General features: G+C 35.7%; 1 protein-coding gene across 1 annotated transcript in view; it reads right to left on the reverse strand.

Moving 5' to 3' along the window:
- ARMC2 (armadillo repeat containing 2) overlaps window positions 1-17,375 on the reverse strand; it is a 39,611-nt gene that overhangs the window by 8,187 nt on the left and 14,049 nt on the right. The window contains exons 8-13 of the mRNA XM_058174205.1: window positions 11,817-11,918; window positions 10,389-10,564; window positions 8,464-8,566; window positions 5,711-5,931; window positions 2,917-3,062; window positions 430-529 (exon numbers count right to left, since the gene is read on the reverse strand). Of these exons, the coding sequence (XP_058030188.1) occupies window positions 430-529; window positions 2,917-3,062; window positions 5,711-5,931; window positions 8,464-8,566; window positions 10,389-10,564; window positions 11,817-11,918 (848 nt within the window). The remainder of the gene's footprint in view (window positions 1-429; window positions 530-2,916; window positions 3,063-5,710; window positions 5,932-8,463; window positions 8,567-10,388; window positions 10,565-11,816; window positions 11,919-17,375) is intronic.

A 17,375-nucleotide genomic window follows, 5' to 3' on the forward strand; every position in this document is an offset into this window, starting at 1 on the left:
AACTGGCATGTATTTACAAAGGTTGTTGCATCCCAAGGTCATGTGATCACCATTTGTGACTTTCCCAACTGACTTTCAGCAAACAAAGTCAATGGAGGAAACTAGATTCACATAACAACCATGCGATTCATTTAACAACTGCAGTGATTGCTTAACAACCATGACAAAAAAGGTCATAAAATCAAGTGGAACTCACTTAATAACCATCTTGTTTAGCAACAGAAATTCTAGTCCTAATTGTGATTATAAGTAAAGGACTGCATTGCACCAGGAACTTATTTTTAAATGCCTAAATGGCTGAAGACATTCATTTCTATCTGGAAAATACACATGGAATTTGTTTCTAAAAATGGACTAACATACATATAACCCCACAGGAACATTAAAGGATTAAAATATAAAAAAACCCAGGCGATTAAAAAAACTGACCTGCTTTGTTGGGTATTTGTTTAGCAGGACTAAAAATAAGGCATAACATCTGGAGCAATCTGCCAAAGCTGTACAGCAGTCGTTGAAGGAAGAAAGTTTGCTGCATGTTTGAAACAATAATATAGATGAGATTTTCTTTTATGATTTCCAACTAAAATCTAAGTATTTTGTTTTGGTTTTAAACATTATTCATAGTACAAAATGAAAAAGCCAGCATTGTCTATTTTTGTACAGTTCAATAGAAATAACTATTGACTTTGATAGCATAAAAAAATCAATTCTATCACAAGGAATAATAACAATCAAACGTTTATCGTATTTTTCGGTCTATAAGACACACTCCCCCCCCCAAAAAAAGGTGGATGGAAATGTCTGTGCATCTTATACAGTGAATGTTGCTGAAGCCCTGCCCTCCCACTGGCCCCCACCCTTCAGCCTCTGCCTCCCAGCAATTTGTCTCCTTGCAGCAAACAGCCTGGTCAGATTCAGCAAAACCTGATTTAGTATGAGCAGCTGATTGGTAGTTGAATTGGCCTCCCAGAATACCACCAATTAGCTGTTCTAGGCTGCGGGGATCGCCGCCATCCACTGCTACCATCGCCACTCATCACCGCTACCGCCTATCACTGCCTCCGCATGCCCCATTTTCAACCTGTTCCAGGTGGCAGGAATCGCTGCTGATCCCAGCCACCTGGAACGGGACAAAAACAGGATGTGTAGAGGCCGAAAATGGGGCAAGAACAGGCTGAAAACAGGATGTGCGGAGGCGGTGATAGGTGGCAGCAATGAGGGGCGGCAGTGGCAATCCCCACAGCCTGGAACAGCTGATCGGTGGTATTCCGGGAGGCCAATCCGACCGCCAATCAGCTGCTCGTGCTAAATCAGGCTGTGCTGCAGCTGACCAGGCTGTTTGCTGTTTGGTGCAACGAGACAAATTGCTAGGAGTCAGAGGCAGTTTTTTCCCCTTGTTTTTCTCCTCAAAATCTAGGTGCATCTTATGGTCCAGAGCATCTTATAGTGCAAAAAATATGCTAATTTAAGTTGCTAGTAGAAGATAACCTCCAATCCCTCTACTGTTTCTTTGAGTCCCACTATGATTTCTGGCAGACAACACAAACATCTTCAAGCACCTCAACAAGAAAGACAAAGCGGCAGCAGCCAAGGATAATGCAGTAGCAAAAAAAAATAAGGAAGTACCAATAAAGGAGAATATTTGTAGCTGAGGGTTGAGATCCTTGGTGCTCTCTGAGCTTGGTTTTTTTCTTGCAGACGTTTCATTACCCAAACTAGGTAACATCATTAGTGCACTGAAAACGTTACCTAGTTTGGGTAATGAAATGTCTGCAAAAAAACAACCAAGCTCAGAGAGCACCAAGGATCTCACACACAGGAAGTGTCTGCTGTAAAGCAAAGTGGTATTTTTATGAGAAGAAAGAAAAGATGTAACAGCAGCAGTGACGGCGAAACAAAGATGGCAAGTCCTGAGGTTCTCAGCTGATGGCAAGAAGACCTTGACCTGTTTCACTGGACCGTTTAATTATGGATTACTGAACAGAAGGGGGGAAAAAAGTAAACATATTATTGTATTCAGCCTTAAATGCTGCCTACTGCCATTGGCCACTGCAACAGGAGACAGATTTCCTCTTTAATATAGTGGCATTCTTTTTCTGAAGGAATCACATAAGGAATGGAATATAAGAAGTTTTCTGTGTTAAACAAGCAATGGCCCTAATTCATTCCTATGGGGATGTTTTTGAGGGGTGAGTTAAGTTAGTAACCCGAGGCCGTATCTATTGGTTGCTTACACATACACATCCATCCATTCAAATACACCTTCACACACACACAGAATAGTATTCAGCATAAGATCTTTTGGGGAGTAAGCAGAACTTAATCCCTTCCCAATAAATCAACTCAAAATTAGTACTGCACCTTATCTAGCAGTGAAAAGCAACAATATTTAAAAGGGACAATGGAAGAGGTCTTATGCTCTTCATGCTTAATGATCTTGAGGCCAAGTTCTCTTTTGCTTATGCTAAAGTCATTTTAAAAATCCGCAATCTTGAGCACGGTTGCTGTGAAGAAGGAGGAAGCAATAACATTTCTTCCTCCCTTCTCATAGCAATCCTAAGGCAGGTTACAACATTAAAGCAAGGAATAATAATCCTATCTGCTGGCTGGGTGAGGGAGAGAAGAACTAACACCCTTACAAAAACCACAAGTCAAAAAAGATAATGTACTCAAGGGCGCCCAGAAGACTGTGGGTGGCCTACTTGTGTTTAGATTGCAAAAGATTTGTGTTTACTTATTCAAAAAAGTCAGCCAAGACAATCGTTCAGGAATTAAACGCTATACTGATCCAAAGTATTTCAACAGAAATATAAACAGTATCTCCATGGAAGCAACCACTTCAATAGATAACGAGGCAGTTGCTGAAGAGGCAAAAAGATCTACGCTGTATTTTTTTAAAAAAAATAGTGGGGTTACCTGAATATTCTGGCCACATTGGTACATACATCCTTGTCACTAATACGTTTCTCCAATGTGAGGCAGAGTTCTGGGATTGCTCCATACTCAAGGAATTTGCACCTTGACTGAAGTAAGTCTACCAAGTTTCGTAAAGTGGCAGTGAGCTAGAGAAAATACATTTAAATATGAATTAAACAAACACAGTAAACATAATTTTATTAGGAGTACCAGACATTTTTGAAAATGTAACTAAAATTTGCATAGCCTTCCTCTGATGGCAGTAATGTGAAGCTCAGTGGAAAATTTAAAATAGTATAGGTCAGAGGTTTTCAAACTCGGCAGCTTTAAGACTTGTGGACTTCAACTCCCAGAATTATCCAGCCAGCTATGTTGGCTGGAGAATTCTGGGAGTTGAAGTCCACAATTCTTAAAGCTGCTAAGTTTGAAGACCTCTGGTGTAGGTTATGTAAACTTCAAAATATGAAACAATAATACAGGCTTTATTGTTAAAAACATACCTACTTGTAAGTCACTTTTTATCTGAAAGAACTTTATTCGTTGTTCGGAGTTGTTACTTCTATTTTATTTATCAAATTTATATAATTGTCCATTTTACAATACAAGTGACTCTCAGTAGAGTAGAAGAAATTTAAAAAAAACAATAGTTCATAAATAACAGCAATAATAAGAATTATTATTATGATTGATAACATTAAAAATTATAAAACACAACTAAAACAAATCATGGGTGAAGGGATTATAATGAGAGCCATCTTACTAGTTTACCAGTTCTCAGCCTGATGGCACAACCAGTTCTTGAGAAGCCTTTAGAAAGTTAGGAGTGATGGTGTCAGCCGAACTCAGGGGATGGGATATTCCACAATGCAGGTGCCATAGCTAAGAAGATCTGCCACGTAGGAAACATCTAGCTCCCTAAATGACATATCCCATACCATTCCCTCCAGTGGTGGGTTTCACTTACCTTTGCTATTGTTTCGATCATGCAGCACTTCTGCGCATGCACAGAAGCTTCTGTGCATGTGCAGAGCGTATTCGATGGCGTCCGGGTTGGTGGGTGGAGCTTCCCGCCGCCACTACTACCAGTTCACCCGAACCAGGGCAAATTGGTAGCAACCCACCACTGATTCCCTCTATTTTTGACTTATTTTTAACTCTCTCTTCACAACTGAACAGAGACCTATTAGGCTTCAATTCATCTTCCTTTGTGTCAAATCACCCAAAATGTTTCTCTAAAAACATAACATTGGAATTCCAATTATTTATTTTGAATGTGCTACAACATGTATTTTGATACAAACATTTTAAGTCATTAAGCTTATTGACAGATGGTAAGGCATAGTTATTTCTTTATATACATTTACAAACAATTAGGCCATTTAAATAGCAAAGACAGTAACAAATCTTTCAACATTTTTTTAAACCTCAGATTTCAGCTTACATGAGGTACTTATTGTAAGTCACTGAAGGCCCCGCTTATTTCTTCAAATGTAAATCCTTTTGTTTGAACTGGCCCTTTTAATATGAGATCCTGAATAATAACATTCAAGATGGTTCAAATGAGAATTTTTTATTATTTTAAACTTACATTTAACTGTTATTAAAATTCAGTAATAAATTGTTCCAGTAACTACAAGGAAATTCTCCTTCTCCACCACTATAACATATTCATTACAAATATCGCTGTTTTGGCATTACATCCACTCCTGAATAGCAAAAAAGACCCCAAACAACCTTTCACAAAACAGACCAGAACTTGGGACTCTTTTCAAGTCTAAAGTAAAGCTAAACAATTTTAAAAGGTGATATTGTCTTATGTGAGAGGCATGGGCAGATTCTAAAAATAGTATTATATAAGTAAGTAAGTAAGTAAATATTTATTTATAGGAATCAGGAATCAATTTCAATATTTCATGATCAGCCTTATTAGCATTCCAATCCCCTATTAGTCCTAGATGGAACATACATCTTGTTTCTCTCTATTTCAATGATTCTTTCTTAATATTATGTCCTATTGTTTGTTCCAAGGAAAGGAATGTTATACTGACACAATACTCTGAGCTACTGTAGTTGTTATAATCCTGTCAGCAAGAAGTAACCATGCTGCCTTAATCTTAGACAAGAGGCGCTATACAAATATTTTACATATAAAGTAAAATAAAATAGACAAATGCAAGACCCAGATTCAGCAAGTATACAACTAGAGCTACTGCACATGACAGAAACTGGCAAGAAGTCACAATAGGCTAGGAATGTCTTATTCACTATTCCTTTGGTATGTAGTAAGAATTTTCCAATAAATTCTAGTAACAATTTATCAGTTTCCAATAACAGACATAATAGATCAGGGGTGTCAAACTGGCAGCCCGTAGGCCAGATGCGTCACGCGCAGGGAACACCCACTCCAGCTTCGCGAAGGGGAAAAACATTGCGAAACATCACGTGACAGCAATGTGACACGGCGAGTTTGACACCTGTGTTATAGATCATTCTGGAACTGTTAAATTAAAGTGCCTGCTGTACCTTAGGTTGCTTTAGCTAATTCAGAAAAATTTACCAGAGTAGCACAAAGTTAAAACTGGAATAATATAGTTGCCTAGACTGAAAATGTGGAAAACATCTCAGAATAAAAGTAGTAACATACCATTTCCATAATACTTCTAAGGTAGAAAAAAACCTTGGACAGTCTACCAAGAGTCAAACCTAGCAAGGGAACACCATTAGAAAGCTTGAAACTTTTTTGTAGAAATAAATTGAAATAAGTGAATAATTGAAATAAAAAGGTAATTCTGACCTGGACCAAGAGATGTCCTGAACTGGAAAATCGAGTATCATCTTCATTAATTTCATTAATCATTCTCATTACTTGCAGCAGGATTTCAATAGCTCCCTTGTTGACCATTTCATTAACGAGCCTTGCATTGCCAGAAATAAATTTTATAGCACCAGCGCAATAAAGAAAAGCTTCAGTGTTTGTTTGCAAGTCTTCAGTTCTCAGAATCTCAAGCAGAGAGTCTACCAAAAAAAATTGGCATGATGTGAATCTTCCACTCTAATGCAATTCCCCCCCCACCCCGTCTCCAGGCAGAATGAGGTTTAGTACATCCAGGCCTTTTTTTTTTAAGGAACTATCAAATAAAATAATAATAACTTCTCTAACTAAGCTGCCACAGAGTCACCATGAATGAGTTGGGCAGCCATATACATTTTCTAAATTAATTAATACATAAACTATTGATTATTGTATACAAAATTACAGTAGAATTTGTGATATAGTAAGCAATATAAAACTGATCAAAGAAATAAATAATTCTGCATTGTTATTTATTTAAAGTACTTTGAAATAAAGGCATCCAATGAGACTGCAAAGACAGTTGCTCAAGATTAATTTACTATCTGCCATCCCAATAATTCAGATAAGGGATAAGGGAAGAGAAATAGCTGAGAAAATTTGTTGAAGAGAAGGAACTTGCAACAGTGGAGCTTACGTTTATGCAAGCTATTTCTGGCTGGTTTTTTTCCATTGTAACTATGTGAGCATATCCCAAATCCAAGGCCTGGACTGAACATTCTCCCAAACCCAGGAAAGTTTTTGATGAAGGCAAAGCTATGGAAATTTCCTTTTTGCAAATATAGCCCTCAGTGATTGCAAGAAGATCCATTTTTAAAAAGGAAATCAGCACACAATTTAATTTGCTTCAGTGGAAGTTGCATATAATGAAAAGTCTTGGTCACAATAATAAAAATGATTAGAGGCCAATTGTTTCTGATTATTAGTAGGTACTAATCACATGTGTCTTATGTCAACTAAAAAGTATCCCGTCTTCCTGACAGTAATACCCAGCTATGCACAGTTTTTACTTTTGGATTCAACTGCCTTACTTTAATTTAAAAACAAAGAGAAAAAATTAAAGGCACATAAACAGAAATAAAAACAAGTAAAAATAATACACACATAAATACACACAGAGAAAGAATGAAAGAGAGATGGAGACCAACTCAGGTCCTAAATTATAAGCTTTGACCACATGGGAGTAATATTGACCACTCTTTCTATGACAAACACTTATCTTCAGTCTAGCTTTTGAAATCGGATGTAGCAGAATCTTTCTATCAAACATTTTTTTAGCTACAGAGCACACACAACTAAATTCAGGTTTCTTTATATTTTAATACATTCTAAATTTTCAGTCTACAATTGATAACACAATAATATAGTTATATTATATTTCTCTTCCCAGCATCATATGAATCTTATGACTATTAAACTAAATTATGTAATTATAGAACAAGTTTCAAACATATGTTTCATTTCATAATTTTATACAGGTAATCCTTGACTTACAACAGGTCATTTAGTGACCGTTCAAAGTTACAATGGCACTGAAAAAAATAGACTTATGACCGTTTTTCACTTATGATCTTTGTAGCATCCCCATGATCATGTGATCAACATTCAGATGCTTGGCAACTGACTCATATTTATGACCATTGCTGTGTCCCAAGGCCAGGTGATCACTTTTTGCAACCATCTGATAAGCTAAGTCAATGGGGAATCCAGATTCATTTAACAATTGTTTTACTAACTTATCAACTGTGATGATTCCCTTAACAACTGTGGCAAGAAAGGTCATAAAATGGGGCAAAATTCACTTAACAAATGTCTCACTTAACAACAGAAATATCGGGCTCAATTGCAGTCATAAGTCAAGGACTGTACTTCCAACATGTAGATATTGATACGTAATGTTTGCTAAACATTCTTTAGATTACCCTATAAACACAAAAGTATTTCCTTGAATTAATCACATATTAAGATGACAGGATACAAATCTAACATTCGTTTTTAGATGTCTAGCCCAGTGATGGCTAACCTTTTCCGGACTGAGTGCCCAAAGTGTGCATGCTTTAACTAATCTTTAGCTAAAAGATAATGTAAAAGTCTGATTAACAATAATCTGATTCACAGTGTTTTCATTTTCTTGCCCCAAAATTCCAGATGAAAGAATTGTGTGCAATGTATAAGCAAAGTATTAATTTCTCATGCAAATTAGGATTATAACAAATTCCCTCCCATTCACCATTTAAATATGTCTTGCAATCTTTGACGCAGGAAAAATATATCATTTAGGCGGGAAGAGAGAAGAAGTCAAACAATATCTTTCTAATTGGGTTTTGGAATATATTACTTAGATTCCATGATGAAACAGATCAAAGAATAAGCCTGGGGATTAGTTTTTATCTCTCTATATATTTTTCTTCAATTGCAGCTACAATTTTTATGTCCAGTTCCTACCCAATAATAATATTTGTATTTCTTATTAGCTAATATTAGCTTCATTAGCTTCAAAAACATTAACGTATTTAGGATAGGCAAAATCAGAAACAGAAAAAAAAAATTAACACCAAAACGCAGATTGAAATCGTATTTATACTAAATTATTTGGCAGTTTCATATTCCCCCGCCCACACATAACAGCAAGTATATTATCTTTTCAACATTATAAAAGATATTCTACTCGGTCACAGAATAGCATATTTACCTACCCAGTATTTGGTCATTCTCAATAAGGGAATCATTTTTTTCACTTCTGCTGATTTTAAATACTAATTTGCAAACATTAAGCAGATTCTTCCCACTCACTTTCAGCTATAAGGAAAAATGGAAAAAGAGAATATATATTAAATAACTATACCTTATGTTTTAGCTGTTCTTTTAAGAGCAGGTATGTGTCATACAGCTCTCATACTCCAGGTAGTCCTCGACTTACAACCATTCATTTCGTGACCGTTCAAAGTTACAACCGCACTGGAAAAAGTGACTTGGTACCATTTTTCACACTTACTGCTGCAGCATCTCCATGGTCCTGTGATCAAAATTTGGATGCTTGGCAACTGCTTCATATTTCTGTAGTGTCCCAAGGTCACGGGATCATCTTTTGTGATGTTTTCACAAGCAAAGTCAATGGGAAAGCCAGATTCATTTAACAACTGCGTTACTAACTTAATAACTGCAGTGATTCACTTAACAACGGTGGTTAAGAAAAATCATAAAATGGGGCAAAATTCACTTAACCCTGGTCTTGCTTAGCCACAGAAATGTTGGGCTCAATTGTGGTCGTAAGTTAAGGACTACCTGTATGTACATGCTGCACTTAACTGAAACTAGAAACATTTGGAGCCTTATCACAGCTTTCAAACATATTCCGAAACAAGTACTCAGATAAGAGCTCCCATATCAAATAATCAACATATAACAGCCATTTATCTGATCCAAGATTATTGGAGACGGAAAAATCTACAAGAAAGAAAGTTCAAATTTCAATACGATCTTAGGAACTGTCCTCCATTTATACACCAACTCCAGCATTCAATACCACATCATGTAAAACAGGGCTTCCTGTTACATCCAACGTACTGGAATGTGATTATAAAACTATCTGCAAGATGCTGGTTAATCTAATGACATTAAATCCATTTCCATGTTACATGCATTTGGGTAATTCTAACTGAAATAATCCTGCTTTAGACACCCCATTACAGGAAGAAAAAATGTAATCATTGTTATCTATAAAGATATATTGCAAACCCACACACATACAGAGAATCTGAATTTCCTTGATGAATAGATTTTCCCTTCACTTGAATCCAGCAAACCATTTTGAATGTGTGAATGGAGAAATTGTTGAAAGTAGGAAATGGTTAACAACCTAGCAACAAGTTCTTATAAATTTCTATAGCTACTACAGAGCTACTAGGTGATGATTAGAAGGTCCTGACAAATGTCTCAGTTACAACTATGACAAACATACTTTCAAATAAATTAAATAGTATATCACAAATTACACGAGCATGATATGATAGTAGCTGTTGCCAGCGCTTGTAAAAAAGTTATATAAATTTTGAATGGTTTAGGAGAGATACTATACACTACAATAATGAATATTTGTTTTCTTTGAGTTTCTTCTGCTATCTATCTCTTTGATATTCAACCACCCAAGTAAGAAATCAGGAAATGTGGTTTATGACTTACTCTAGAATTCAAGTAAATGTATTCAAGTGAATGCATTTGTTGTTATACCTTGAAAGCAAAAATTCTCACAAAGTGTAGCTGTTTTTTGGTGTAGGTTGAACAGTTTAGTTCAAAAAATTTGACTACAGTGACCACATGGTATTTTTATCTACTATCATATGCTATCACTTGAGATGAAATTCTATATTTATTTACTTGGAAGTAAACTCAATTCTAAGTAGCCAAAGGAATAATTGCACTGTTAATCTCCTAGATTTTAAGTAAATCTAACAACAAGAACAAAAAAAAGTGTAATTTTAAACAGTGCAGTTCTGCAACTTCTTGTGAAAAATTGATTTAGTAGTTAACGTTTAGTCGTATTTCTCAGGATATAAACTACCTCTTTCATACAAGTATCAAAGAATCACATTCTGTAACAGGTATAATATTTTTAACTTACACCCAGAATTATTTTTGCTAATTTCAAGCCAAGAGGATCGGAAGTAACATCAACTAATTTATATAACATCTTTAGCAGTAAATTTCGCCTCTTGAATCGCTTGCCAAGCATATTTCCTTCTTCCAATGTTTGATAAAGAATAGTACAGGCATCACAGAGACTTTCTACATTGTTTTCTATTTGATTTGGAAAAAAAAGAAAGTAAAATTAGTGATCAAGTATTTTAAAGAAGAAGAAAGTAACTTTTTTTAACAAATACCACAAAACCTGCACTATCAACAAACACAGCTATTTTAAATTTTATGGACTTCAACTGGAGAGGTCCTTTCAATACTCCTCCTGAAAATGATCCTGGAATAAAAACTACGGGGGAGTACGTTTTTTAACATTTTGGGCATTTAAATTAGTTTTTTAAGGGATGTTTTTAATTATTGTGTGTATCTATATTTTATCTGCCTGTTCACCGCCCTGAGTCCTTCGGGAGAAGGGCGGTATACAAATTAAAATATTATTATTATTATTATTATTATTATTATTATTATTATTATTATTATTATTATTATTATTATTATTATTATATAAATAGCTTTTGGTCAGTATCATTCTAATAGATGTTTATATAACTATCCAAACCTTTCCCAGAAATAGCATGCATTTTTCTTCAACTAAAGGCAACTAGATACCAGACTAGGGTCATGTGTAACCTGCTAGCATCTTTTTCATAGGCAATAAAGTTTTGTCAGAAATATGGGATCAAAAATACAGGGCTTCTTTGCACTTGTTAAGATGAGGGAACTGAAGGAGTGAAATGAATATATAACACTTGGCAGATGCTTAGGGCATTCATTTTACCCCTTAAAATTCCTAAAACCATTTTCATGGCTCTACTTATTTTTGAAATGTGGCCTCAAATATGCCACTGAAAGCCTACTGAAGATCTTGAGCTCCCCTACTTGATACTTAAACACTAATCTAAGCAAGCACAATATACAATGCTAAGACATAAAAACTGAATCACAGAATTAGTGTTACATTTAGCAATGGCTTATATTTGTTATGATTAAAAAAAATCCCACAAATACGGTGGTGTCTATGTTTTAGTCTTTTAATTCCCAATATGGGATTTGTCATTCGAAACATCTAAAATGTACCTACTTCTAGTATATGTCATTAATATTTACAGCCTCTTTGAATGTTTATCGTATGCATTCTCGATGGATTTTTAAACCTTGCAAATACATCTTTATAGCTCCATTCCACTTTGCCCCCAGTCTAAACTAAGAGCAGGAATATAGGCTATCTTGCCAGCAATGGGACTGTTTAAAATTGGTAATAGGAAAAATATTATTAGAAATAATGAATAGAATGAAGCCTTGAAAAGTCTAGTTTATGAAACCCAAACAAATTTTATAGAACTATATTATTTACCAATCTCTAATATATGTAAAATTGGTAAAACTTTCATTTTCCAATAGCTTTCTGCTTCTTCTTCTTCCTCTTCTTCCCTTTCATTTGTTTCCAAACTACTTTCTGAAACATATATTATTGAAAAGATACATTAACAATGATTTTCAGATAGTCACACAACAAAACTTTAATAAGACTGTAATTTGTTTTATAGCAGCATGCACCAATCAGGTAAAACATAAATATTTTAACAGAAATTTCTTAGTAATCTAACTTCAACAGTCTCAGTAATAAAAAGAAGAAAAACAGGAAACTTAAGCAAAGGCAGACAAGTTCAGAAGTTCCTTCTCTCGGTGGTTTATTGTTATAACCACAGCTTTGTATGCCAGTCACAAAAATGACACTGGTCTACATTTATTGGCTGCTGTTTTTAGCATGTAAAATCCAAGAGCCTTAGCAACACTGAGTTTCAGATAACTGAACATTAGTTCTTAAAAATCTACCTAACTATACAGAAGAGAATCATTACAATTCTAATAAGTACTGACTTGCTAGTTTTCCACTTGAACAAATTAACATTTTCTTTTGGACCACAGAAATATTTCTTTAGTAAAAGCACAAAAAGCTGAGGCACCACAAAATGCCTATAAACACACAATAGATCAATCTGGAAAGTTTAGCCTTGCCAAACATGATCTGGGCTATCATGTCACAAAATCAATCTCTATTTTCTTTCAAATAATCAAATTACATGTGTATGCATGCGTGCACATACACAAACACACAAATGGCACTCATTTTTATTTATAAAAATATGTGCTATAAATTAATATGGCTCTGTATGGCTTAAAATCTCTTCCATTCCTTCTTTCCAAGTTGGTAAGAAACATAACAAAGTGCCAATAATCAATCTTCTTGAAAGTCACATGTAATAGATAATAAAAATTACATGAGAAACAAAATTACAGAGATGTGCAAAATATCCCATGCACATTCCTGTGTTTGGAACAGGCTGTATCAACTAGTCCATTCCACACGAGTTTAGTCCAGAGACATACGTAGAACATGCCTAGTGTGTTCTGGCCATGTTCTAGGGAGAGTGAAAATGGGAAAACATAAAAGCCACTGGTTACAGTCAGATTGTGATTCACCTGATACAGTCTAACTCAAATGTCAACAAATAACACATTTGTTACTTTATCTAGTACCCCACATAAAGCTATTAGATAATATGGAAAATGGTACCAACTTTCAAAGAGTTCCCACCTTCTGAAAGAATATAGAAAGGTAACAGTGATGCGTTCTATTCCCAATTCCCTCAAGTGCTATAAAAAAAAAACACCAAACCACAATCAATAGCATCAAAAGCTACTGACGGAGTAAGGAAAGTCAATACTTCCCCATCATTCTTTTTCTCTCAGGACAGATAGTCCATCAGGGTGATCAAGGTCATTTCTACTCCAAACCTGGTTCTGAATCAAAAGGGTTTAGACAAGCCATTTTCTGTAAGGGTTCCAGGACCTGCAGTGCTACTGTCTTCTCTATGGCTATATTGGAAATTAGTGGACCAGCTTAAATGGGTTGAATCCAGAGAAGGTTCCATGAGCAAGACCCTTCACCACCGCCGATTATGCCAAGGAGCGCCATAGGAATAAATAACCTTTAAAATAGTAGAGGAGCTCTGCTTTATAGAGAAATATTAATTCACTCTGAAATCACTGGGCAGGACAGATTTCATGGATGGGGAGATAATAGACAAATTGAGGAGTGAACTAAACCATGAATGTCTACCTTGAGACAAAGCAAGACCTTGAGACCTACACTTCACTCATAAGTGTTACGTCTTTCCTTTCTCTTTCCTCCTTATTGTTGGTACTTCTCTCTGTACTGGTAGTCCTTGACTTACAACACAACAGAGCCCAAAATTTCTGTTGCTCAGTGAAACATTTGTTAAGTGAGTTTTGCCCCATTTTGCGACCTTTCTTGCCACAGTTGTTAAGTGAATCATTGCAGTTGATAAGTTAGTAACCCAGCTGTTAAGTGAGTCTGGTTTCCCCATTCACTTTGCTTGATAGAAGAAAGGTGATCACATGACTTTGGGACACTGCAGCTGCCATAAATATGAACCAGTTGCCAAGCATCTGAAGTTTGATCACATGACTGTGGGGATGCTGCAAAGGTTATAACTGAGAAAAATGGACATAAGTCACTTTTTTCAGTACCGTTGTAACTTTGCACGGTCATTAAGTGAACGGTTGTTAAGTCGAGGACTATCTGTAAAATGGGCCATCTACAACTATGGGCAAAGCCATTATCTCACGATCACTGCCAGCCCAATTAGAGTTCTGTCAAAGTGGGGTTCTGCCTGATTTTTTTGGGAAAGAGAAACAGGCTCTGCTGGAGGAAGCACTTTATTGCTTCTCTTCCCTGACTAACAAGACATTTCAGTGCAAGACAGAAAAAAATAAATGGCCTCTACCCGATTTCTTCCAACCAATGTTTTCAGATTTAGAAGACAGTCCAAATTTGATAATATAATGTGATCATATCATGTACAGATGGGAAAAGGGTTTACTAAAAATCAGTGAGTACTAACTGGTGTGGAACATAAAAGGGAAGGTATTAAAATGCTCATGAAATGCTGTAGGTTTCCCATAACCCCCAAGTAAGCAATTTAAGAATAAAAGCACATGTGCGTGTGTGTGTGGGGGGTGGGGAACACTCTCAGGTAATAAAGTTCAATTCAATGAAAAACAAAAATTAATGAAATTAATAATAAAATACAACCCAGCAGATTCTACAACATAAATTTAATTGTTGCTAATAAAACAACAGGATCATGATGGTGTAATGCAAGTTTCTTCAAACCCCAGGGTTCCACAAAAGACTAAAGGCAAATTAAAAAGAGAGTCCATAGCAATTTTTCTGTGATATAACAGTAAGGACCAGCTATATTAAAAAGCACCCCCCCATTGCCAGTTTTTGTGTTCAAGCTGTCTTATCACTCCGTGTCTGAGAGGTAGGCAGAAGGGATCCTCAGAAGCCCTTTTTCAAATAACAGGTTGTATGAAGAACTCTGGAGAAATGATTTCAATTTTGGAGCAGAACTGGGGAGACTATGGTTCAAGTCTACTTCCGCTATGGAAACATACTGGATGACTTCAAGCCTTTGGCTTTTCTCACCCCAATACATCTCCTAAGGACAAAAATTGCCATATACGAATATACAAGCTCCTGATGGAATAACAGAAACTTGGAAAGCAACAGAAAAAGCTGCTTGGTCTAAACTGTTTATTGCTTCAAATTTGAACCATCGGTTTTAATTGGGATTAGAAATGCATCAGTAGTCAGAACTGATAGTTTAATTTTCTACATTTGACCATCTCATCTGACCAAATGAAATTTATGAACTGTAAAAGCAGGCTGATGTATAGCAGTCTTCATGCATTTAATAATTTTCTCCTTAAGTCATATTAACATTATAATTGGTAGCAATTCCTAGAAGGGACATGTAAGCCATACTCAAAGATTTCCTTGCATCTGGAGCCAGATTAAGTCTCATTTTAGCCACCTTCTCTACCTTAAAATGTGTAGACACTAGGAATGATAATTAATGATACTTTATACATCCAAATTTCTGGATGACATATCTCAAGAGTTTCAGATAAATGTTGACAAACATGAGGGATACAATGGAACTTCATATTATATTGTTTAATGATGTGGAATGGAATAAAAGTCCCCAATATCACTTTGATATAATTTCTCAGCTAAGGATTACCGTATATACTCGAATATAAGCCGATCTGAGTATAAGCCGAGGTCCCCAATTTTACCCCAAAAAACTGGGGTAAACTGGGGACTCGAGTATAAGCCGAGGAGGAAATGAGGCAGCTACCGGTCAGGAAAGCCTCCTCCTCAGCCGAGAAGGCTGGCGGCTCCCCGCCCTCTCACTGCACCGGCAGGGCTTCCCGCTAATGCAAAGCCGCCAAGTTTGCACCATCCGGTATAATGTGAAAAAGAAAAAAAAACTCGAATATAAGCCGATCTGAGATAAGCCGAGGGGACGTTTTTCAGCACAAAAAACGTGCTGAAAAACTCGGCTTATACTCGAGTATATACGGTAGTTGATAAACCACTGGGCAACAGTGCATTCCCACTCTACAATTCTCATCTTATTACAATGTAAGAAAGATTGATTCTATTCTGTGATAAATTTAAAACAAGATTATTCATTCTAATCAATATAATCTAGCACTGCTAGATTAATTCCAGCGCTTTGCCCAATAATTATGCAATCAATTTGCAGAATTAAATCATATTTTTAATTAAATACTTTGTCGCTGTCTCCAAGTTTCAAGCACCTCATTGTCTTTCATCCCAGCTCTGCCAATTTTGCACGGCAAATAAAAGTCTAAGGATCGACCTTCCAATAATTTATACATGACTTACCATCATATATTATTTTTTGTTTACCTTGGACTCTTACAAAACAAAGATATCTAAATCAGAAGAAATATAAACATTATACAAAAAATGTCTAGTCAACCATAAGCTTTTAGCTTCATGAAAAAACTCTGCTTGAAAAAGTATAATCACAGAACAAAATCTTATTTATGTTAATCTTATTTATTACATGTGCAGCATTCATCCAGCATCTTCAACTGTCCAAAATATCAAGGAACCAACATCATTCTATGACTGGGAAAAATGTTTGGGATGTTTATATATTAAATTGTTATCCTGCCTTTATTATTATAAGTAATTCACAGCTGCAAACATACCTAATACTCCTTTCTCCTCCTATTTTTCCCACAACAAACCTGAGAAGTGGACTGGCTTAAGAGGAAGCGACTGGCCCAAAGTCACCCAGCTGGTTTTCATGCCTAAGGCAGAACTAGAACTTTCAGTCTCCTTGTTTTTAGGCCAGCCCCTTAACCATTACATCAAACTGGCTGGCCACACTAAATTCAAACTGGACGTTAAAGCACTAGCAGTTTTATTTTTATGAATGACACCCACAAAACTAAAAATAAATAAGATTTTTAAAACTTAACTAGGAAAACATACATTGAAAGGTAAAAATCTGTATTAATGTAAGATATTCACAAAAGCAATGTTAAACAGTATACCTAGCTATCATAACGGAGTGTAAATATTGGACATAGTATATAATTGTTTTCCTGAGCTGAACAACATGCTAAAGAAATAAAGAAACTATTTCTAGGAAAAAGCAATAGCACTTTTATAAAGTATCATAAAAAGTATGTATATTTTTATGCCAATACAAAGCAGAATAATTAAAGTAATAGTCACTTAGGAACTGAAAAAAGAATGAAAAAAGGTAGACATCTGAATCAAAGATATGAAGAATACCCCAGACTACAAGAAAAACTCAATCAATCCATGCTGGAAGAAAAACCAACAGACAGTTCCACTGAGGCAATAATTACCAAGTAAAAACTCAATCTTGGGCATGAAATGATAGCTGAGGATGAAATAAGGATGAAACTAGATAATATTACCAAATTGGTAAAGTTGAGGGATGTAGAAGATAGGAAGGCAAAGTAGATAGATAGA

Source organism: Ahaetulla prasina, chromosome 1 (genome assembly GCF_028640845.1).
Source record: "Ahaetulla prasina isolate Xishuangbanna chromosome 1, ASM2864084v1, whole genome shotgun sequence".
NCBI lineage: Eukaryota > Metazoa > Chordata > Lepidosauria > Squamata > Colubridae > Ahaetulla > Ahaetulla prasina.